Source organism: Carcharhinus amblyrhynchos, chromosome 3 (genome assembly GCF_965287045.1).
Source record: "Carcharhinus amblyrhynchos chromosome 3, sCarAmb.v2.hapA, whole genome shotgun sequence".
NCBI classification, from domain to species: domain Eukaryota; kingdom Metazoa; phylum Chordata; class Chondrichthyes; order Carcharhiniformes; family Carcharhinidae; genus Carcharhinus; species Carcharhinus amblyrhynchos.
The window spans coordinates 71,573,169-71,598,277 of record NC_137326.1 but is presented as its reverse complement, the minus strand read 5'-3'; the positions used below and the strand labels follow the sequence as shown (position 1 = coordinate 71,598,277).

Genomic DNA, 25,109 nt, shown 5'->3' with positions numbered 1-25,109 from the left:
GTAACTGAAGTTTCTTATCCTGGGAAACATTCTTGTGAATGTTTTCTGCAATGTTTCTTTAATGTCTGCACATCATTTCAAGAGTGCTGCAGTAGTGGTTGACCTTGGTGGTACTCAATGTGGAAAGGGGCCATTGCAGATAAGAACATAAGAACATAAGAAATAGGAGCAGGAGTAGGCCATCTAGCCCTTCGAGCCTGCCCCGCCATTCAATAAGATCATGGCTGATCTGAAGTGGATCAGTTCCACTTACCCGCCTGCTCCCATAACCCTTAATTCTCTTAAGGATGGTATTCTCCTTTCCCATCCAAGACCTAAGCAGAGTTAAATTCTGTGGGTCCCCCCCTCAAAATTCTGGTACAGAAGTGTCCACTAAGTAGCCTCACCCTATATAACTTCCAAAGGGCACTGTAAACAGGAGAATTTCAGAAATGAGCTAATGCAGGGCCTCTGCGTACATGGAGATTTTCCCGCATTAGTAACTGAGTAAAAATATTTGATAGTTACATGCAACATTGGTGCTTCAAGTAGTGTAACAAAGAATTCAGCAGCATCATTGCAAGCTTATGTTGAATTACTATGAGCATTAAGTGAATGCTACTGAATTTAAAAATGTACATGGAAATTGTATATTGACAAAAAGACAGTAAAACATGATCTTTATTTTACGGCACTAAAAGCCATGCTACGCCCACAGACTTAACAAAATGCAGTATGCTCAGTAAGCACGGGGGAATAATAGGGCAAGGGTTCTCAACTGGAGGTCCATGGCTGCCTGGAAGTTTGTAAGAAAATTTCAGAAGGACTGCCAGCTGTTTTGTCATCTCAGTCATTAGACCTATATGCTGAATTGAGTGGCGTTGTCTAAAGACAGGGCAATTCAGTTTCTTAGTGTTGGACACCATTTTCATATAGCCAGACAAGTTCTTCTGTATCTCACTGACTTCTACAACGGCATTTATATGTTTTTTGTTACAGCCCTACTCATTTCCATGTTTGTAACTACTTACTGCTGGAAAAGGTCATTGACCTGGGAGCAACTTAGTTGACCTCAGCAAACTGCAGACAGAACTTTGACCTGAGAACAAAAGGGAATTGCTAAGCCATTTAGAATCATAGAAGCATAAAGTCCTATGATGCAAAAGGAGACCATTTGGCCCAATGAGTCTGCACCAGCCACAAACCCACCCAGGTCCTATCCCTATAACTCCATGCATTTACCCTAGCTAGTTCCCCGACACTAAGGGACAATTTAGTATGGCCAATCCACCTAACCCATACATCTTTGGACTAGCACTATCAAATACTGATATTGGTTCTGTTCTACTCATTACTGTGCCCTATTATAACAAATAATCAAGAATTAGTGTTGATGAACTAATCAAATCACGGTGAATTGTGGCCACAATGGACAAAATACCCATTGACTGATTAGGTCACTCAAAATCCTGATTACAAGTCAGCCTGCAGCAAAGAAGGATATAAAAATCTTTCAGTTCTGGGGTCAGGGGAGGAGAAAGACAGATGAAAGACAGACGAAAGACAGAGTGGAAGAAGATAGGAAGAAAAAAAATAGCTGCTCTGTAGAGGAGTTTGACTGGTCACCAGTTCCATGGAACCCATTTCACCAATGGAAGACAGATCAGGTGGGTAATTGTAAGCGTACCTGAACACTAAGTAGATTTTGTCTTTGTAGTTTTACTTAATAAAGAAAATTGAGAATAGACTTGCAACAAATTTCTGATGGCATCTCAAACAAATCTAATGTTTAGAAACTAAAAAGTGGCATATGGAAAGCGACATGTCATAAGAACATAAGAAATAGGAGCAGGAGTAGGCCATCTAGCCCTTCGAGCCTGCCCCGCCATTCAATAAGATCATGGCTGATCTGTCGTGGCTCAGTTCCACTTTCCCGCCCTCTCCCCATAACCCTTAATCCCCTCTCTTATCAAAAACCCATCAACCCGCGTCTTAAAAATATTTAGCGAGGCAGCCTCCACCACTTCAACGGGCAGAGAATTCCAGAGATTCACCACCCTTTGAGTGAAGAAGTTCCTCCTCAACTCCGTTCTAAACCGCCCCCCTTTTATCTTGAGGCTGTGCCCCCTAGTCCTACTGTCTTTTTTGAGCGGGAAGAGTCTCTCCACCTCTATCCTATCCATCCCATTCATCATCTTATACGTCTCAATGAGATCTCCCCTCATTCTTCTAAACTCTAATGAGTACAAGCCTAGTTTATTCAGCCTCTCCTCATAGCTCAACCCCCTCAACTCCGGTATCAGCCTAGTAAACCTCCTCTGCACTCCCTCCAAGGCCAAAATATCTTTGCGCAGGTGCGGCGCCCAAAACTGCACACAGTACTCCAGCTGCGGCCTCACCAATGCCCTATACAGCTGCAGCAAGACCTCCCTACTTTTATATTCAATCCCCCTCGCTATGAAGGCCAGTATCCCATTCGCCTTCCTGACCACCTGCTGCACCTGCAAGCTGGGTTTTTGCGACTCATGCACAAGGACCCCGAGGTCCCTCTGCACCGTCGCCTGCTGCAGTTTTTCGCCACGTAAGTAATAGTCCTTCCTACCATTATTCCTACCAAAGTGGACCACCTCACACTTGCCAACATTAAATTCCATTTGCCATTTCCTGGCCCATTCGCCCAGCCTATCTAGATCCTTCTGCAGACTCTCCACACCCTCCGCACAATTTGCCATTCCCCCAATCTTGGTGTCATCAGCAAATTTCGATACCCTACACTCGGTTCCCTCCTCCAGATCATCTATATAAATGGTAAAAAGCTGAGGCCCCAGCACCGACCCCTGGGGCACTCCACTAGTCACCATCCGCCAATCCAAATAGCACCTGTTGACCCCCCCTCTCTGCCTCCTATTTGACAACCAATCCTCTATCCACGCTAACACCCTACCCCCAACTCCATGTCCCTCGACCTTCTGCAATAACCTCTTGTGAGGTACTTTGTCAAACGCCTTCTGAAAATCCAGAAAGACCACATCCACCGGCTCTCCTCTATCCACCGCCCTAGACACATCCTCATAGAACTCCAGTAAATTTGTCAGGCACGACTTCCCTTTAATGAAACCGTGCTGCGTCTGCTCTATCAAGCAATTCCCTTCAAGATGCCTCGCAATTTCCTCCTTAATGACGGATTCTAACATTTTACCTACCACAGACGTTAAACTAACCGGCCTATAATTCTCCGCCTTTTGCCTGGCACCCTTCTTAAACAACGGCGTAACATTAGCCGTTTTCCAATCTTCCGGCACTTCCCCGGAATCCAGCGACGTCTGGAAAATAACCACCAAGGCATCCACTATCATCTCCGCCATTTCTTTCAGAACCCTCGGATGCATTCCATCCGGTCCTGGGGACTTGTCCACAATCAGCCCCTCCAGTCTGTCGAGCACCGCCTCTCTAGTAACAGTAATGTCATTAAGACCCTCCAGTCCTACCACCTTTCCATCGCTAACACCCGGCAAATTATTCACGTCCTCCTCCGTGAAGACAGACACAAAAAAGTTATTCAATACCTTAGCCATATCCCCATCCCCTACCACTAGGTCCCCTTTCTGTCAGAAACATGTTACTCAGGGAAAGAGATGAGGAATTCACCCCACACTGATTTTACTTACTAAGTAAAATAATGGGAATTCCTTCTAGAAAACTGGAGCTGGAGACAGGAATTTTTAAATGTATGCCAGAATTTTCTGGGTTGGTCACGACAGCAGGATCTTCCAGTCCCACCAATGGCATTCCCCCACCATGGATTTTCCAGTGGTGTGGGGTGGATTCAATGGGAATTCCCATTGACAGTGGTGAGACTAGAAGATCCCCCACTGGTCAACAGCAGGCTGCCTCCTGCTGCTGAGGAACATGCTGCAGGAAGACCAGGGAATCTCATTGGTATATTTATTCATATGAACATCACTGGCAAGTGTCATGTTCCAATTCCGATTCTCTTCTTGTACCTAGTGGTTCACAAAGGCAGGTAGTCATTCATTTCCGTAACTAGTAACCTGCTCTGGGAATTACCAAGAGCTTATAGCTCGAGAGGTGCCACTCCACATTAAGCATGGCTGACCAGGAGTCTCTCCAGCTCTTACTGCCTGGCATTGGCTTGTGGGATAGATTTGCAGGTTGACACTTAATCTGACCATGTTTTGAATGCTTGTGCACTTTCCTTGGCCATTCATACTGAAGGATTCAATGGGGAAGCTCACCATCACCTTCTCAAGGGCAATTTTGTATGAGTACATGATAACTTCACAGTGGTAACATCCCTGCCTCTGAGCCAGAAACTTCAGGTTCGAGTCCCACCTTAGGACTGGATATCCAAGGAAGATGCATGCATAATGCAGTCAGACAAATTGAGTATCAGCCTGCAGATCCATCCAACAAGGCAATGCCAGGTGGTAACAACCAGAGAGACTTCCGGTCAGTCATGCTTGATGTGGAATGGTATCCCATAAGCCATAAGCCCCTGGCAACAGGCAAGTAACCTGTTCTGGGAATTACTAGCTATGGAAATGAATGAATATCTGTCTTAGTGAACCACTAGATACAAGAAGAGAATTGGAATTGGAACATGACAGCTTACCAGTGATGCTCTTATGAATAAATATACAGGCGAGATCCTCTGGCCTCCCTGCAACCTGTTTCAGGAGCTGAGGCAGCCTGCTGTTGACCAGCGATGGGATCTTCCGGTCCCACTGCTGTCAGTGGGATTTCCCATTGTATCCACCCCAAAGCTGGAAAATCCCTCCCAAGATCAACAGGCCTTTGCATTGTCTGTGTCTCACCTGCTACAATTCCTGACTGTGCTCCCTTATCACACCACTTCATAATGTAACAAGTATTTACAAAGGATCTAAAATATGTTCAATACCTTAAGTCTCTTAACCCGAAAGGCTTATAAAAGTTAAACTTGGAATTACCAGAGGCAACGTCAATAGTGAGAGAGTGCACGCCATGTGACGTTGGAGCCAAAAAAGGGAGGCATGTGGAAAGAAAGGAACTTTCCAATCTCTGGGCCCATGGCAAGACCTTATTAGGATCCAGTTTTGTTCTCCATTCCAATGTCTTGAGCCTGAGTTAACAAAATAGCTGAAGAAGGTATTGTCACTGTTTTCCATACATTGCAGCCACAGAGCCCATTGTTCAGGTGCTTCCGGAATGAACAAAGAGCAAAGAAAAAAGGAATAACCCTTCAGTCTTCTAAGCCTCAGGGAACATACTGCCTGACTGAACTAAACCCCCTAACCTACCGGTTACCATATCCCTCTATTTCCATCCTATTCATGTATTTGTCAAGACGCCCCGTAAAAGTCACTATCATATCTGCTTCCACTACCTCCTCCAAAATTCCCAATGTATTCATGTATTTGTGAAGACGCCCTTTAAAAATCACTATTGTATCTGCTTCCATTACCTCCCCCGGCAGTGAGTTCTTGGCACCCACCACCGTCTATGTAAAAAAGAGGGCACTGTGAGGAGGTACAGGTGAAGTAAGAGTTTATTAAATTTTCTTAAGTAATTTAATTGGCTATAGAAATGTTGGTCAGTGAAACTAAGTGCTGCACTTGTGAGATGTGGGAGATCCGTGAGGCTTCCAGCTTCTCGAACGACTACATCTGTAGGAAATGCACCAAACTGCAGCTCCTCACAGACCACATGGAACCACATCAGTTGGATGCGCTTAGGAGCACAAAGGTACGGAAAGCGTCGTGGACAGGAGTTTTAGTGATGTTGCGACACCCAAGGTGCAGGCAGATAGAGAGGTGACCACAAGAAGGGGCAGGCAGTCAGTTCAGGAGTCTCCTGTGGTCGTCCTCGTTCCTTACAAGTATACTGTTTTGGATACTGTTGGGGGAGATGACCTATCAGGGGATAATAGCAGCAGCAGCCAAAGCAGTAGCACTATGGCTGGCCCTGTCATTAAGCAGGGAAGGACAAAGAGCACTAGAGCAATAGTTATAGAGGACTCTATAGTTAGTGGTACAGATTGGGGCTTCTGTGGATGTGAAAGACACTCCCTGGTGCCAGGGTCCAGAATGTCTCTGAACAGACAGAAAGCATTCTGAAGGGAGAGGGTGAACACCCAGATGCTGTGGTACATATTTGTACTAACGATATAGGCAGGAAGAATGATGAGGTCCTGCAGCAGCAGTTTAGGAAGTTAGATAAAAGTTAAAAAGTAGGACCTCTAGCGTTGTAAGCTTAGGATTATCCCCTGTGCCATGTGCCAGTGAGGCTAGAAATAGGAAGGTAGTACATCTCAACAAGTGGCTAAACAGCTGGTGTAGGAGGGAGAGTTTCAGATATCTGGACCATTGGGATCTCTTCTGGGGCAGGTGGGATCTGAATGAGAAGAACAGGTTGCATCTAAACTGCAGAGGCATAAATACTCTGACCAAGAGGTTTGCTAGTGTCACATGAGAGCATTTAGTTGGTGGGGGTGGAACCAAAGCAAAGGTGAATTAACTGATGGGGAAGTAGAGAGTAGGGTCAGTAAGACTCAGGATGTGGTTGCTGATCAAAGAGGGTGTGGTGGACTGAACTGCATTTGTTTCAATGCATGATGTGTAACAGGTAAGACAGATGAACTTAAGAGCTTGGATTAATACTTGGAACTATGTTGTTGTTGCTATTACAGAGACTTGGTTCAGGGAAAGACAGGATTGGCAGCTTAACATTCCAGGGTACAGGTATTTCAGGTGGGATGCAGGGGGTGTAAAAGGGGTCGGGGAACTGCACTACTGGTGAAGGAGAATATCACAGCTGTATTGTGCGAGGACACTTCGGAGGGCTCGTACAGTGAGGCAATATGGATAGAGCTCAGAAATAGGAAGTGTGTAGTCGCAGTGTTGGGGATTTACTATAGGCCTCCCAACGGCCAGTGGGAGATAGAGGAACAGATGTGTACGCAGATTTTGGCAAGGTGTAGAATTAACAGAGTTGTTGTGGTGGGTGATTTTAACTTCCCCTATATTGACTGAGACTCACTTACAGCTAGGGTTGTGGATGGAGCAGAATTTCAAAGGAGCAACCAAGAGGGCTTCTTGAAACAGTGCACAGATAGTCCAACTAGGGAAGGGACCATTCTGGAACCGACACTGGGGAATAAGCCTGGCCAGGTGGCCAGTGTTTCAGTAGGGGAGCAGTTTGGGAACGGTGACCACAGTTCAGTAAGCTGTAAGCTACTGATGGATGAAGATGCTAAATTGGGGGAAGGTTAATTACAGCAATATTAGGCAAGAACTGAAGAATGCAGACTGGGGGCAGATATTTGAGAGCAAATCAATATCTGGCATGGGGGAGGCTTTCAAGTGCAAGTTGATAGAAATTCAGGACCAGCACATTTTGATAAGGATGAAGGATAAGGAGAGCCTTAGATAAGGAGAGATATTGTGAGCCTAGTCGTAAAGAAAAAGGAAGCTAGAAGGCTGCGAACACACAAAGCAAGTGTAGAATTCAATGAAAGTGGAAAGAAACTTAAACAAAGAGTCAGGAAGGCTAAAAGATCACGAAAAGTCATTGGCCAGCAGAGATTAAGGAAGATCCCAAAGCTTTCTATACATATATAAAGAGCAACAGGGTAGCCAGGGAGAGAATTGGCCCACTCAAGGACAGCAGAGGGAATCTATGCATGGAGCCAGAAGAAATGGGCGAGATATTAAGTGAGTACTTTGCGTCAGTATTCACCAAAGAGAAAGACTTGGTGGATGATGAGTTTGGGGAAGAGTGTGTAGATAGTTTGGGTCATGTTGAGATCAAAAAGGAGGATGTATTGGGGATCTTGAGAAACATTAAGATAGACAAGTCCCCAGGGGCCTAATGGGATATACCCCAGAATACTGAGAGATGTAAGGGAGGAAATTGCTGGGGCCTTGAGAGAAATCTTTTTTTCCTCACTGGCTACAAGGGAGATCACAGTAAGAAGTCTCAAAACACCAGGTTAAAATCCAACATGTTTATCTGATAATAAACGCTGCAAGCTTTCGGAGCGCTGTTCCTTTGTCAGATGAGTCACCTAATTATAGGCCGGTAAGCCTTAGGGAGTCCATGGTAGAGATTATTTGCTCTTTCATCTTTGCTGAGTTTAATTCCTGGCTTGGGTCACTGTCTGTGTGCATTTTGTAAGTTCTCCCCACGTCTTCGAAACAGGATTTACTCCCACTTGGAAGTAAGTGGACATATTAGCAAAAGGCAACATGGTTTTGTGAAGGGGAGGTTCTGTCTCACTAACTTGATCGAGTTTTTCAAGGAAGTAACGAAGATGATTGATGAGGGTAGGGCAGAATAGATAGATTGGCCTCGTGTCACAGTTGAGACAAGACAGAAAATAAATATATACACTCAAAAGAATGGAAACTCGCATGTCTCCAGCTGGTCACCTGATGCCTTGCAGCAGTTTCAAAGTAACAAGGCCAAGGGGACAGGGAGTCTGGTCCAGCTAACTTCAAATAAAAGAAAACCTTCGCAGGTCATCATCTCCCATTATGGTGCTACTGACCAAGTCATTAGCAGTCCTAATGTAATGGTTTTGACAAAGAGAGTCGCAATTAATTAACCCAACACCAGTGTCTCCAAAATCAAAAAAGAATCCTGGCTGCCATTAAATTTCAAGATTCTAGTGTTAGGAATATATACCCTGTGTCCAACATTGAGCAAGCTGCACTGTGATCCTATCTGTTGGAACTGAATTCCAACAGTTCCTGGTTGACTTTCAAAATGAATAGAACTCCAGGCAACAGCCTGTGCAGTCTATCTTCAGGCAGATGGCAGCAGAAAGAAATCTAATCCTCATCGAACCTGCCTACTACTGGAACCTTGGAACATGCCACCTGACTCATTCTATATGCCTTCTCCTGTCATGGAAATCTTGTTCTGGAAAGATGGGCATTCTACAATTAGGCAACCTTCCCTCAGAAGGAACATTCCGGTTGACTTCTAATCCTGAACTCTGGATACGTAAAATTGATAGTTGTATTTTGTTGTGGTCGTGTCATGAATCCTTTTCCTTTTTCTTTATCACCTATTTATTGAGTGAGCAAAACTCTTTTGCGTGTGTTTGTGTGTAAAAATAAACCAACACTTTTGTTTTCATCTTACCTCGATTTGCTATGCAAGTTATTTTAGAAGATTAGAACATTTCCAAATTTAAGGATTGGCAAAAATATACCATCAGTTAAAGAGGAAATCAGAAACTAAAAAGGCAACTTTCTGTTTATGGGCAGGTAGAGAGTGGGAATCCAGGACAGTTTAAATTGACCGTCTCCTGTCTTAAATTTATCTGGTCACTTGTGTCCTTTCAATACTTATAGAAAGGTTGGCAAGGAAGAAAGGTGGGGAAGGGCTGACAGCTACTTTTGGCACAAAAGGATTCATGGTCATGAGTTCATAGAATCCCTACAGTGCAGAAGGAGGCCATTCGATCCATTCAGCCTGCACTGACAACAATCCCACCCAGGGTCTATACCTGTATCATCACATATTTACCCTGCTAATCCCCCTGACACTAACGGATAATTTAGCATGGCCAATCCACCTAGCTCGCACATCTTTGCACTGTGGGAGAAAACTGGAACACCTGGAGGAAACCCATGCAGACACGGGAAGAACATACAAACTCCACACAGACAGTGATCCAAGCCAGGAATCGAACCCAGTTCCCTAGTGCTTGAGGCACCAGTGCTAACCACTGTGCTGGCTCAACAAAGATGAAAGAGCCAAAAAATAAGTCCTGACATTCAAAATGGAGAATGAGCACCAGACAAGGAGCCAGTGGTATAGTGCTATTGTCATCAGACTAGTGATCCAGAGGTGCCATAGAGCATCATGTATGTTAAATTCTTTACTACTGAGGGGTATTCTCAAGAACTTATTCCACAGACAGGCATCAGGGAACACAAATATTTATCACAGGCTTACTTGCTCCACGCTTCAAATGACAACTACCAAATTACAAATAGCGCCAGGTTCAATTCTGGCATTGGGTGACTGGCTATGTGGAGTTTGCACATTTCCCTATGTCTACGTGGATTTCCTCCAGGTGCTCCAGTTTCCTCCCACAGTCCAAGGATGTGCAGGTTAGGTGGATTGGCCAAACTAGATAGTCCCTTAGTGCCCAAAGATGTGTAGATTAGGGGAATCAATGGATAAATACTTGAGATTTGGAATAAAGTGGGGGAGTGGGCCTGTGTAACTTTCTCTGTTAGAGTTGGTGCAAACTCGATAGGCTGAATATCCCCCTTCTGCACTGTAGGAATTCTATGAAATCGATGGATTTCTCTCATGTGCCATCCTTCGCCATCACTATTGGGTGCAGTCTTGTCGTCATTATTCCAATGTTCTCCAGTTAGAGCAGTTCCCTCACCTTCCATTCCTTCCGCAGTTAGATTCTTTGTAACTATCTCTCGGATTCGAGCAGGGACTGGAGTTAGTGTCGCACCCTCTCCTTCTCCACGTACTGTCAGAGTTTTATCCTCTCCACTCAGCTCTGGGTTCAGTACAGTGTCTTCTAGTTTCTGAAATAACAGAAAAGCAATAAGCTGATCAGGTGTGTGTATCGACACACACGCACGCACGCATGCACACCAATGCCATGGTTTCCCCAGGTGCTTCAAATAAATAGACTTGGAAAACCTTTAACCCAATTGTTCGTTTGGTGCTATTTTGTAAAGTTTGCCAAATCCTTTATCACCATTAAAATAGCAGAGGTGCCAAGAGAGAGCAAGGGAATGTTGAACCACAGAGGGAAGAATACCAAATACATGTGCACTTGCATGTCCTTGAAAAACTGAGAAAGGAATGGGAATGCTGGTCACCGAGATTAACTCCCAGAGACATACCTGAGGACTTGGCTTGGGTGCTAGAAAAAACTCACAGATTAGTCAAGATCCGTGAATGCATCTTCACTGACACTGCCAACTCATCGCAGCCCCAATCTCTTCTGCTACTCAGCGCACCACAGCCTCATTACTCACCCACCAGCAATCAGGGCTCATGCCAAAAGGCTCCATACGCTGCAAACCTCACATCTACATCGTGCTGCATTTACATTCTTCCCACTATTCAGCTATGGCAAACACATTGCCCAAACAAATTTCTGCACACTCACTGGCATTCCTCACTCTCTGGTAGAGGGCAAGGTGCCTTAGAGCATTATGTATGTTAAATTTTTTACTACTGAGAGGTATTCTCAACAACGTATTCTACAGACAGATGTCTGAGAACATATACCTATTGCAGGCTTACTCGCTCCACACTCCAAATGACAACTGCTCTCTCAGGGACATTCCCAGGCAGATCAGCCCTAGAGTCAAGGTGACCTGATCTGTTAAAGGGACTATGCCCCAACATACATAATGGTGTAGAGCTTGAAGCCCATTCTTTCCAGTGTGAAAATGATGAACAATTCCAAGATTGTATCATAAATATGTTTGCAGGTGCAACGTCTGGTATGCAATATGTCATCTTCCACTGCAGCACAGGCAGAAGCCAGCAAACATCTCAGTGCTGCAGTAGAAGCTCAGATTGAGGTCACAAGGTCCATGCTTGCTGCCATACAAGTTCAGAAAGCTACACTTTCTTTACTCGTCTAGGTGTTTCTCGATTTTCAAAAGGCGTTTGATAAGGTGCCGCACAAAAGGTTGCTTCAGAAGGTTAGGGGGCATGGAGTTGGGGGTAAGGTGTTAGCGTGGTTAGAGGATTGGTTGTCTAATAGGAGGCAGAGAGTTGGTATCAATGGGTGCTATTCTGATTGGCAGTTGGTAACTAGTGGAGTGCCGCAGGGATCGGTGCTGGGGCCTCAGCTTTTTACCATTTATATAGATGATCTGGAGGAGGGGACTAAGTGTAGGGTAACAAAATTTGCTGATGACACAAAGATGAGTGGAAAAGCAAATTGTGCGGAGGGTGTGGAAAGTCTGCAGAGGGATCTGGATAGGCTGAGCGAGTAGGTGAGGACCTGGCAGATGGAGTACAATGTTAGCAAGTGTGAGGTTATCCGCTTTGGCAGGAATAATAGCAGGAGGGATTACTATTTAAAGGGCGAAAAGCTGCAGCATGCTACAGTGCAGAGGGACCTGGGGGTCCTTGTGCATGAGTTGCAAAAACCCAGTCTGCAGGTGCAGCAGGTGATCAAGAAGGCAAATGGGATGCTGGCCTTTATAGTGAGGGGGATAGAATATAAAAGCAGGGAGGTCTTGCTGCAACTGTACAGGGCACTGGCGAGGCCGCAGCTGGAGTACTGTGTGCAGTTTTGGTTGCCGCACTTGCGCAAGGATATTTTGGCCTTGGAGGCAGTGCAGAGGAGGTTCACTGGGCTGATACCGGAGATGAGGGGGTTAGACTATGAAGAGAGATTAAATAGACTGGGTCTGTACTTGTTGGAGTTTAGAAGGATGAGGGGGGATCTTATAGAGACGTATAAGATAATGAAAGGGATGGATAGGGTAGAGGTAGAGAGATTCTTCCTGCTCAGAAAGGACAGCAGGACGAGAGGGCACAGCCTCAAGATAAGAGGGGGGCAGTTTAGAACAGAGTTGAGGAGGAACTTCTTCACTCAAAGGGTGGTGAATCTCTGGAATTCTCTGCCCGTTGAAGTGGTGGAGGCTACCTCGCTAAATATATTTAAGTCACGGGTAGATAGGTTTTTGACAGACAAAGGAATTAAGGGTTATGGGGAGAAAGCGGGAAAGTGGAACTGAGCCACTTCAGATCAGCCATGATCTTATTGAATGGCAGGGCAGGCTCGAAGGGCTAGATGGCCTACTGCTCCTATTTCTTATGTTCTTATGTTTCCTGCACTATGGAACTCAGTGTCTGATAGAAGCTTACATTTTTTTGCCTTATTTTACTCTTGTATCCAGGAGCATTAGAATCACGCAGGTTCAGAAAGCTATCATAATGGCCGTTGTTAGGGCACACAGGGCACCTTTTTGATCTGTAATAGGCCCTACTCTTTACTTAATTATCCTCTTGCTCTGTTTACTTCTAAAACATTTTTGGGGTTTTCCTTGATTGTACTTGTTAATATTTTCAAACCCTCTCTTTCTTTGCTTTCCTAATTTCCTTTTTAATTTCACCCCTACACTTTCAATACTTGCCTATGTTTCCTGCACTATGGAATTCTTGGTATCTGATAGAAGCTTCCCTATTTTTGCCTTATCTTGCTCTTGTTTCCAGGAGCTCTAGATTTGGCAATCCTGCCTTTTTTCTTGTTTTGTTCTGAACCCTTGCTATCTCTTCCTTGGATACCTTGCACTTCTCAGAACTAATTTACCTTCAAACAGCTGTTTCGCATCCACATGGGCTGAGTAAAGTTAGCCTTTGCCTAATTTAAAACCTTTACACTGTGTCATTTAGATGCTAAATCTAACTGAATTATAGGCCGGAATTTTACTAGTTCCCAGGAGATGACTGGGCAGAGCGAAAGGGTGGTCAGTTACTTTACTGATGACAGGAGTGGAAGTGGAGAGAGTGTTTGCTCCACAGTAGCAGCCAGTTAATTTCCATAATTAGAGACCCAATTAGGGGCAATTCTATGTTACCAGGAGGGTGAGGTTGAGGAGGGTGTTCCCCCCCACCACCACCACTCACCCAGTGCAAAACAAACCCCAAAAGAGAAGGGTTTTGTGATAGGAGATGAAGTTGGACAAGTGGAAGGGTTATCAGTGACAGAGAATTTTGGTGCCAGTGATTATGGCTGAATTTTATGAGGGGAGTTGGGATATTGACATTGAGGTAAAAAGTGGGCCCCGAGCCTGCACTTTTTGCCAGCTTAGGAATTTTAGCACAAACTGGCTGCCTTTGGAACCAGGGAATCAGAGGGTCACCAGTTGTGAAGCTTCAGCACACTACTGGGAGAGGTGGTCACTGTTTAGGAATACATGCAGCTGAGCTGGTAGGTTCAAGTCCCTGTCAGAGGGGAAAACCTCTAATTCAGAGTCAGGGTGCTCTTTGTGCCTGTAAGCATCCCTTCTCTCCACCACAAACCTACCCTCAGCTATCAGTGGGAGATCACCTCCATTCAGCTGGTACCCACACACCTGGCACATTGCAACCCATACACTTGCCATGTCTGTTTACCTGTGCCCTTCACCCACCTACATTCACAAGACTCTTTCTTGTGCATTGAAATATACACCATCACACAGGCACTGACAAACTTCTTCATTGCTGATTTTCTACCCTCATTCCTGTCAACTACATTCTCTTATTAATTTTCTTCAACTTCCAGCTTTGCATCTCTCCATTCTGAATCTGGGAAGAGATGCCCGGCATATGGTTTTGCAGAGTCTCCCCTAGTTAATGCTGCCACTCCAAGCCGTTTCTTGGGAAGTATACAAGGGAAAGAGCCTGGTTGCATTTCTTGCGGAGGGGCAGATGTGTTGCCCGGGATGTCCCCAGCCTCAGGATAGCAGCACAGTTCCCCCAGTGCTAAGGACTAGACAGTCTGCAAACTCCCTCCATCTCCTCTACTGCCGCAGATCGGGGACAACTCCCCCTCCGTGTCTGCAACATGATAACTGGCGAGTGGGAGAGGAAGGGCTGTAGTAGCTGTGTCTAACCTGGATAACGGCCTCCAGCTTCTCCTCAGGGCGCTCGCTCGGTGAACTCATGAGGGATGATGATGACCCTGGAACTCGGTGCCGATTCCTGCCCCGTCGAGAATGAGGGTGGGCGTCCTGTTTGTTGCTGGTTGTCCTGGGAGTCCGGGGGTGGAGCGGGAGTTGTGGTGGAGAGGGGTTATGGCCCGGGGGATGAGGTGGGGGGGGGGTGTTGCTCTTGGAGGAGGTGTGGGGAGGGGAAGGGGGGGGTTACACCAGCGGTTTGGGGTTAGGAGGTTGCCCCTGCGGATGGGCGAATTGCCCTGGGGGAGGGCTTGCCCTGGAGCTGGGGTAGGGGATTTGCTGTGGGGGTGGGGGAGTTAGTCTGGAATGGGGGAGGGGGTTGGTTATACTGGGGCTGGCGGAGTGGGGTTGCCCCGGGAATGGGGAGTGGAGGAGGTTACTCTGGGCGAGGGGGATCACCCTGGGGTGGGTTGTTTCCCCTGGGGGTGGGGGTTTGATTCTCGGGGTGTGTGGAGGGGGGGGGGGGGAGTGTTGCCGCTCTGTGCTCCCGGCCTCGGACAGTCAATGCAATCCGCTCTCCACTGACCCCCGAACCTTCCCCCGCGATGGTTCCTGTGGCAATCGAACACCGAGCTTGCGTTACCATGGAAACGGGACGTTGCGAGCTTCCGGTTGCCTGGAGACGGGGACGCTTTGGAAAGTTGGAAGGAGGGCTTCAAAATTGGCGGGATCCCGGCAGCTTGGAGCGGGATCGGCAGCAGCAGCGCTAATTACAGGCAGAATAAAGGGAAGGGTTAAAATGCCAATAATCCACAAAGTGCATCGATGTGGCTGCATGTTGCTGCAGCATAAGGTTACAAGATTAACTGTCACAGTGGCACCCCTGACAATGCAGCACTCCCTCAGTATTGCAATGTCTAGATTATCTGCTAAACGCCTAGAACTGGGACTCGGGCCTTTTATATCAGAGTTGCTGCCCACATCCTGCCTGGAGATGTAAAATTTAACTTTTGAGGAAGACGCAATCCACCTTTGCTTGTCAGGATGACTTGCTCTGGCAGCCGCCTTGTCGATTCAGTCAGGTAAGTAAAACCTGAGCAGCAATGACATATCTGAAACTAAGATGGTTAAGCTTTCAAAAGAAACAATTTTTAATCGTTGTTTATTCTTTCAAGGGATGTGGGCATTTATTACCCATTCCTCGGTGCCCTTGAGAAGATGGTGGTAAGCCTTCCTGAACAACTGCCATCCCTCAGGTGTAGGTACACCCACAGTGTCGTTAGGGAGGGAGTTTACACGCAGCGTGACTGAAGGAATGGTGATGTATTTCCAAGTCAAGATGGTGAGTAAATTGCAGGGGAACCTCATGCATCTACTGCCCTTTTCCTTCAAGGTAGTAGAGGTCACAGGTTTGGAAAATGCTCTCTAAGGAGCATCGGTGATTGATGCAGTGTGTTTTTCGATGGTACACGTTGCTGTCATTATGTGTTAGTGGGAGAGTGTTTGTTTACCATGGTGGATGGGGTATCAATAAAGTGAACTGCTGTTTCCTGGATGGTGCTCAGTTTCTGTTGGAGTATTAACATAAGAACATAAGAAATAGGAGCAGGAGTAGGCCGTCTAGCCCTTCGAGCCTGCCCCGCCATTCAATAAGATCATGGCTGATCTGTCGTGGCTCAGTTCCACTTTCCCGCCCTCTCCCCATAACCCTTAATCGCCTCTCTTATCAAAAACCCATCAACCCGCATCTTAAAAATATTTAGCGAGGTAGCCTCCACCACTTCAACGGGCAGAGAATTCCAGAGATTCACCACCCTTTGAGTGAAGAAGTTCCTCCTCAACTCCGTTCTAAACCGCGCCCCCCCCTTTATCTTGAGGCTGTGCCCCCTAGCCCTACTATCCTTTCTGAGCGGGAAGAGTCTCTCCACCTCTATCCTATCCATCCCATTCATCATCTTATACGTCTCAATGAGATCTCCCCTCATTCTTCTAAACTCTAACGAATACAAGCCTAGTTTATTCAGCCTCTCCTCATCGTTCAACCCCCTCAACTCCGGTATCAGCCTAGTAAACCTCCTCTGCACTCCCTCCAAGGCCAAAATATCCTTGCGTAAGTACGGCGCCCAAAACTGCACACAGTACTCCAGCTGCGGCCTCACCAATGCCCTATACAGCCGCAGCAATACCTCCCTACTTTTATATTCAATCCCCCTCGCTATGAAGGCCAGCATCCCATTCGCCTTCCTGACCACCTGCTGCACCTGCAAGCTGGGTTTTTGCGACTCATGCACAAGGACCCCAAGGTCCCTCTGCACCGTCGCTTGCTGCAGTTTTTCACCACGTAAGTAATAATCCTTCCTACCATTATTCCTACCAAAGTGGACCACCTTGCACTTGCCAACATTAAATTCCATTTGCCATTTCCTGGCCCATTCGCCCAGCCTAACTAGATCCTTCTGTAGACTCTCCACACCCTCCGCACAATTTGCCGTTCCACCAATCTTGGTGTCATCAGCAAATTTCGACACCCTACACTCGGTTCCCTCCTCCAGATCATCTATATAAATGGTAAATAGCTGAGGCCCCAGCACCGACCCCTGGGGCACTCCACTAGTCACCATCCGCCAATCCAAATAGCACCCATTGACCCCCACTCTCTGCCTCCTATTTGACAACCAATCCTCTATCCACGCTAACACCTTACCCCAACTCCATGTCCCCTGACCTTCTGCAATAACCTCTTGTGAGGTACCTTGTCAAACGCCTTCTGAAAATCAAGAAAGACCACATCCACCGGCTCTCCTCTATCCACCGCCCTAGACACATCCTCATAGAACTCCAGTAAATTTGTCAGACACGACTTCCCTTTAATGAAACCGTGCTGCGTCTGCTCTATCAAGCAATTCCTCTCAAGGTGCCTCGCTATTTCCTCCTTGATGACGGATTCTAACATTTTTCCTACAACAGACGTTAAACTAACCGGCCTATAATTCCCTGCCTTTTGCCTGGCACCCTTCTTAAACAACGGCGTAACATTAGCCGCTTTCCAATCTTCCGGCACTTCCCCGGAATCCAGCGACGTCTGGAAAATAACCACCAAGGCATCCACTATCACCTCCACCATTTCTTTCAGAACCCTCGGATGCATTCCATCAGGTCCTGGCGACTTGTCCACAATCAGCCCCTCCAGTCTGTCGAGCACCGCCTCTCTCGTAACAGTAATGTCATTAAGACCCTCCAGTCCTATCACCTTTCCATCTCTCACACCCGGCAAATTATTCACGTCCTCCTCCGTGAAGACAGAAACAAAAAAGTTATTCAGAACCTCAGCCATATCTCCATCCCCTACCACTAAGTCCCCCTTCTCATCCTCTAAGGGACCAACGTTCACCCTAGCCAGCCTCTTCCTTTTTATATATTTATAAAAACTCTTGCTATCTTTTTTATATTAAGCGCTAGCCCAGCTTCATAGTTTCTCCTGCCCTTCTTTATCAACTTCTTTGTCAATCTTTGTTGACATTTAAACCTCTCCCAATCCTCTTCTCGCCCACTACTCTTAGCTACTCTAAACGCCTCCGCTTTTAATTTAACACTTTCCTTTCAGGCAAGTGGAGAGTATTCCATCACACTCCTGACTTGTGCCCTATAAACGGTGGACAGGCTTTGGGGAGTCAGGAGTTACTCACTGCAGAATTCCCAGCTTCTGACCTCCTTTTGTAGCCACAGTATTTTTATAGCTGGTCCAGTTCCATTTCTGGTCAATGGTAACCCCAACCCCAGTGATAATGGGGGATTCAGCAATGGTAATGCCATTGAATCATAGAAATCATAGAAACCCTACAGCACAGAAAGAGGCCATTTGGCCCATTGAGTCTGCACCAACCACAATCCCACCCAAAACCTACCCCCATAAGCCTACATATTTTCCCACTAATCCCTCTAACCAATGCATCTCAGGGCACTAAGGGGCAATTTTAGCATGGCCAATCAACCTAACCCACACATCTTTGGACTGTGGGAGGATACCAGAGTACCCAGAGGAAACCCACACAGACACAAGGAGAATGTGCAAACACCACACAGACAGTGACCCAAGCCAGGAATCGAACCCAGGTCCCTGGAGCTGTGAAGCAGCAGTGCTAACCACTATGCTACTGTGCCGCCCATTTGAATGTCAAGGGACAATGGCTACATCAGTTCTCGTTGGAGCTGGTCATTGCCAGGTACATGTGAGGCAAAATGTTACTTGCCACTTATTAGTCCAAGCCTGACTGTTGTTCAGGTCTTGCTGGATATAGACATGGATTGCTTTAGTATATGGGGCATTGCGAATATTGCTGAATGTCATCAGCAAACTCCCCAATTCTGACTTATGATGGAGGAAAGGTCATTGATAAAGCAGCTGAAGATGGTTGGGACCAGGACACTACCTTGAGGAACTTCTACAGTGATATCCTGGGCCTGAGCACTAGAGCAATAGTTATAGGGGTGATTTTAGTCAGGGGTGCAGTTAGGCGCTTCTGTGGACATGAAAGAGACTCCAGGATGGTATATTGCCTCCCTGGTGCGAGGGTCCAGAATGTCTCTGACTGGGGAGAAAATATTCTGAAGGGAGAAGGTGAATAGCCAGAACTCATGGTACAAATTGGTACTAACGACATAGGTTGGAAGAGTGATGAGATCCTGCAGCAGCAGTTTAGGGAGTTAGAAAGTTAAAAAGTAGGACCTCTAGGGTTGTAACCTCAGGATTACTTCCTGTGCCACGTATTAGTGAGGCTAGGAATAGGGAGACAGTACAGCTTAACACGTGGCTGGTGGGAGGGTTTCAGATATCTGACCCATTTGGGGTCTCTTCCACACTAGGTGGGACCTGTACAAGAAGAACTGGAAGGGCATCAACATTCTGGCTGGGAGGTTTGCTATTGTCATACAGAAGGATTTAAACTAGTTTTACAGGGGGGAGAAGGGTAGGAACCAAAGCAAAAGTGAATTGGCTGAAGGGGAAGCAGAGAGCAGGGCCAATAAGGCTCAGAGAATAACAGGCAGAGTGTGGTTGCTACTCAAAGAGGATCTGGTGGACTGAAGTGCATTTGTTTCAATGCGAGAAGTGTAACAGATGGACTTAGAGCTTGGATTAATAACATGAACTATGACCTTGTTGCCATTACAGAGACTTGGTGAAGGGAAGGACAGGATTGGCAGCTTAACACTCCAGGATACAGATGTTTCAGGTGGGATAGAGGGAGATGTAAAATTAGTGGGAGAGTTGCATTACTGGTTAAGGAGAATATCACAGCTGTGCTGCAGGAGGACACCTCAGAGGGCTAATAAAGCGAGGCAATATGGGTAGAGTTCAGGAATAGGAAGCCTGTAATCACTGTGCTGGGGGTTTACTATAGGTCACCCAACTGCCAGCGGGAGATAGAGAAACAGATATGTAGGCAGATTTTGGCAAGGTGAAAAAGTAACAGGGTTGTGGTGGTGGGAGATTTGAACTTCCCCTATGTTGCCTGGGATTCATTTAGTGCTAGGGGCATGGATAGGGCAGAATTTGTAAGGAGCATCCAGGAGGGCTTCATGAAACACTATGCAGATAGTCCAACTAGGATATTTGTGAAGCATGCTCCTCCAGGATGTTTTTTAATTATCCATTACCATTCATGGCTGGATGTTGCAGGACTGCAGAGCTTAGATCTGATCTATTGATTGTGAGATTACAAATCTCCATCTACCCTCATGGTTGTCTAGTTTTGAGTTCCGAGATCTATTCTGAATTTATGCCATTTTGCCATGGTAGAGCCGTCTGATGGTAGGCACTTACCTCCTCACGAACTCTCCCTGATGGAACACCAGAATCGGCTTTTATAGAGCATGCCTGTTCCAGACTGATCCAGATTGGGCGAACGGGATGGTAAAGTGGGGAATGAAGCTCACTAATTGGATTAAAATATATGCAAAAATATTTAAATTGATGTTGCGCCCATTTTAGGCGGGTTGCCTATCATTCCGATATTTTGGCCATGGTGAAGTGTGAACCAATGCAAAAACGAACGCAGATTGTGCTACTCACTTCACACCCCACTTTACCAAATTTTCATACCCAAAATTGGGCTCAACGCGACGGTAAACAACGCCATGTGACATTATTCAGGACTAGAGGGCACAGCCTCAAGATAAAGGGGGGTGCGGTTTAGAACGGAGTTGAGGAGGAACTTCTTCACTCAAAGGGTGGTGAATCTCTGGAATTCTCTGCCTGTTGAAGTGGTGGAGGCTGCCTCGCTCAATATTTTTAAGACGCGGGTTGATAGGTTTTTGATAGGCAAGGGGATTAAGGGTTATGGGGAGAGGGCGGGAATGTGGAACTGAGCCATGACAGATCAGCCATGATCTTATTGAATGGCGGGGCAGGCTCGAGGGGCTAGATGGCCTACTCCTGCTCCTATTTCTTATGTTCTTATGTTCTTATTATTTCCTAGTTCCCATATCCTTGTTAAGTTTGTTTAATCCCTCCTCAACAAGGCTAACAAAACATTCCACGAGGAACTGAGTCCCACATCTATTGAGGAGAAACCCATCTGGCCTGTTCAGGTCCCATGTCCTCCAGAGCCAGTCTCAATGTCCCAAAAATGTCAAGCCCACCCTTGTACACCATCTGATTTATCATCCTATTTCTGTACTCAATTGTTTAGTTTTAGTTTATTTATTAGTGTCAGAAGTAGGCTTACATTAACACTGCAATGAAATTAGAAGCATGGCATTGGGAGTAAATTGGAGATTACAACTCTTGATTAATTTCCTACCTATCTCCCTGAATTCTGACTGCAGGACCACATTTCACATCCCTCTTTTCGCCTATGTTCATACCAATATGGACTACTACTGCTGGCTGGCTGCCCCTTAGTGTTTTCAATGACGTCCTTAACACTATAAGAAGTCTCACAACACCAGGTTAAAGCCCAACTTCCGTGTCAATATCGCAATCTTCTTGGAGATCCTCTCCATTTGGAGCCAGCAGTTTGCGGTGTCGATGGTAGTCATGGTGTTGTGCGACTTCTTACCGTGTTTACCCTAGTCCAATGCCGGCATCTCCACCTCCTTAACACTCCCACCAGGGAGGCAAAACAACATTCTGTGTTCACTACTGCAGCCACAGAAATGCCTATCTATTCTCCTATCGAATCACCTATCACTAATGCAGTGCTTTATATTAGAAAGAAAATACTACAGTTGTTGCAAATCTATAATAAAAACAAGTTCTAATGAACTGCCATAGGGAAATGTTAACTTTCTTTCTGCACAATGGTTGCCTGAGCTGCTGAGTATTTGAAATGTCTTTGATCTTAATTCAATTCTTTGAACCTTGTTGGTTTTTAATCAGAATTTTTCAATCAGTGTTTCAGAATTGGACCTCTCTTTCTTCCCTCCCCATTTTTAACATGTGAAAGCTAACTTACTGGGGTAAGTGCTGAATGTATTTGAATGCTGTTCACAACAAAACATGTTCTTTTCCACAAGAGGGCAGACTCTCCCTGTATCATCAACACCACCTGAAATTAGAAACAGCTTGCTGATGTTTCAGCATCCACACTACGTTTCTGCTTTCATTTATTGCTCCCACTTTCCATGGTACATTGTCCAGTATGTTGTGTATTGTTAGCCTCTGTGATATCTGTGACTGTGCACACAAGATATTGGCCATTCAGTATGGGATCTGTGACACATTAACGTGGAATTCTTTATTCAAGGATACTTCTACATAGACAGAGATGTCTACACTGTACAGAACCCTTTTTAGTCAAGTTGAATACTTAGAAACTTAACCATCCCATTTAAAAGTATACACACCACATCCCCCTTTTCCACGTAAACAACGCTTGAGAACCAAAACAGACTTGTATGGACGTTTCTCTGAGGAAAGAGACTCTACCTGAGGCTTCATCTTCAATCTTGTCTGGTTTGCATCTTCCATCGATCTGGAAACATGGACTGCACTGATCTGACCTCTAGTTTGACATAGTTTGGCACGAGTAAAAGTAGTGAACTTTTACAGATATGATTCTGGTCAAACCCTGCAGTTGTACCCATTACAGGATTATGCATCGGGACCTGGTGTCCTACAGCTAATTTGGAAAGCTTAATGCTAGCATGATGATTGTGTATCTTTTTCATCTTCCACTTTTGTTATGGAAGAGCTTCCCTAATTTTAGATAGATGAACTGATGGAAAGCAGGAAGATCAGTATGGATCTGGAGCTCAAATGTAAATGTGGCTGGAGATGGAACCTTAGAACTCAGTGCAGTGCCACTGATGCCTCCAGCTCCAAAAGGAGACAATGCAATGTCTGTGCCAATTGTTTTAGGACCTGGCACCTCAGGGCAGAGGGATGGGGCACCCACTCTCGGTGGCTGTCAAATTGACGGCTGCTTTAAATTTTTATGCCACTGATTCCTTCCAGACCCCCGGTGGAGATGCTTGCAGTATTTCTCAGTCAGCTGTTCACGCCCACGTTGAAGGAAGTCACGGAAGTTTGGTGTGCCTGACTAGCCAGTATATCAAATTTGACCTGGACCAGGCCCAGCAGGAAGCCCTGGCTGCAGGATTTGTGTCCATTGCGGGGATGTCTAATGCGCAAGAGGTGAAAGACTGCACCCAGGTTGCCCTCAAGGCCCCGCTTCAGATTCCTCGGCTATTCATGAATAGAAAGGGATTCAATTCCATATACATGCAATGGGTTTGTGACCGCAAGATGAACATCATGCACATTTGTGTCAGACACCCCGGCAGCATTCACAACAGTTTTATACCGAGGAGCTCAGACATATCTGAGACCTTTGAGAAGGAACCCAGGGTGCAGGGATGGCTCATGGGTGACATGGGTTATTCGCTTCGGACCTGACTGATCTTGCCTGTGCAAAGGCCTGAGACTGAGGCAGAGACCCGATATAATGAGGCCCACTTTGCCACCCACGCGATAGTGGAGAGGTGCACAGGACTCCTGAAAATGTGGTTCAGGTGCCTGGATCGCTCTGGTGTGCTCTACAGTACAGCCCTCTGATTTCTTCCCACATTGTGATGGTGTGTTGTGCTCTTCACAACCTGGCCCAGCAGCAAGGAGACCTTTTGGAGGAGGAGGAGGATGTGGAGGCTGACCTGCCTGGCGTCGCTGGGTAGTAGGCTGCCCATTCGGAGGAGGAGGAGGACAATGCTGAGCGCACCACCCAGGCGCTGGAGGGCTGGCAGCAAGGATTGGGCATGCAAGGGCGGCAAGGGACGCCCTGATCACCCGGTGCCTTGCTCATTAGGAGTCTGTGTTTCTGTATGTGGGCTCCATTAACTCCAACATCCCCGCCAATGTCCTATTATCTTCACAACATTTTAACACCAGAGTGATGGGCCTGGGTGTGCTGTATTTGTGAGTTTCTTTAGCAGGCAGGAGGGTGATGACGACTCGTTAAGCACCATTATGGTGATGCCCGTGCAATGTAGTCTGGTTCCTACTTGAACTCCGCATGCACGCTGGCACCTGGACCCACATCTGTGTAGCAGGTAAGGGGTCTGTAAAGCCCATACAGGGTTCTGGGGCAGGTTGGGAAGGGGAGTGAATTTCTCATGGGTTCTGGGGAATCAATGGCTTCATGTTTTCAGTGACACAGCATTGAGGGGCCTCCCCAGCTGATATCAACATGAAGCATCCCTCTGATGATTGTCAGGGTAACAGCATTCCTGTTCGAGGTAAATCTTAGTCACAGGTGAGTGGTGAAAAACATTTATTGTTTATGTTTAAATAATAAGTTCAGACATAAAATTGTGTGAATAGAAAGCAGAAAATTGCTAATAAGACATCTAATCAGTGCAGCTCTTCACCCAAGACCATCTTGGTGCAACTACAACTTCCTAACCTTCCATGGCCTACCACTACGACTTGGTGTCTCTCCAGGATGTACACCGGAGGTGGAGGGGGCCAGTTGCCTACCTGACCCTGAGGCCTGTGATGCGCTTGGCGGGCACCCTGTGGAAAGCCCTGGCCGGCTCCCAGATGTCTAGGACATTTCTAAGACACCCTCTTCATCCTGCTGCGCCTGAGATGCCCCAGTGTCAGGAAGGGGGGAGTCAAAAGATATAGCCACAGCCACAGTCTCCTGGCTGGAAGGCTCAGGCATGGACTAGAGCCCTTTCTCCTTCCTTGGGGTTCCTGTGAGCCCCTGGGCCACTCCATGGGATGGTGCTGCTTCTACAGTGAACTCCAGAAGCTCCAGCGTTATCTGCTCCTGCCAGTCCTGGAGGACCACTTGCATCCTACCTATGGTTATGAAGCCATCAGTGATGGCTACCTGAGTCGGAGATCAGCTGTCAGTAGCCACAACGAGTACCCTCTGAGACTGGGCCATGCTCTGCAGCCCCTCAGCCATGACCCTCTTTGACTTGGTCACATTCTTGAGGGCTGTTGCTATGGCACTGTCCCGCTGGGTCTCCTGCAAGCTCTCAAGCCTCTTAGCCGTTGGTCACAAAACCTCGAGA

At 46.5% G+C, this 25,109-nt stretch overlaps 1 protein-coding gene across 1 annotated transcript in view; it reads right to left on the bottom strand.

Moving 5' to 3' along the window:
* Positions 1 to 14,661, bottom strand: part of crocc2 (ciliary rootlet coiled-coil, rootletin family member 2) — a 271,300-nt gene extending 256,639 nt beyond the window's left edge. Inside the window, exons 1-2 of the mRNA XM_080185255.1 lie at positions 14,589 to 14,661; positions 10,391 to 10,541 (exon numbers count right to left, since the gene is read on the bottom strand). Coding sequence (XP_080041381.1) covers positions 10,391 to 10,541; positions 14,589 to 14,639 — 202 coding nt within the window. The 5' untranslated portion in view covers positions 14,640 to 14,661. The remainder of the gene's footprint in view (positions 1 to 10,390; positions 10,542 to 14,588) is intronic.
* Between the last annotated feature and the right edge of the window lie 10,448 nt (positions 14,662 to 25,109).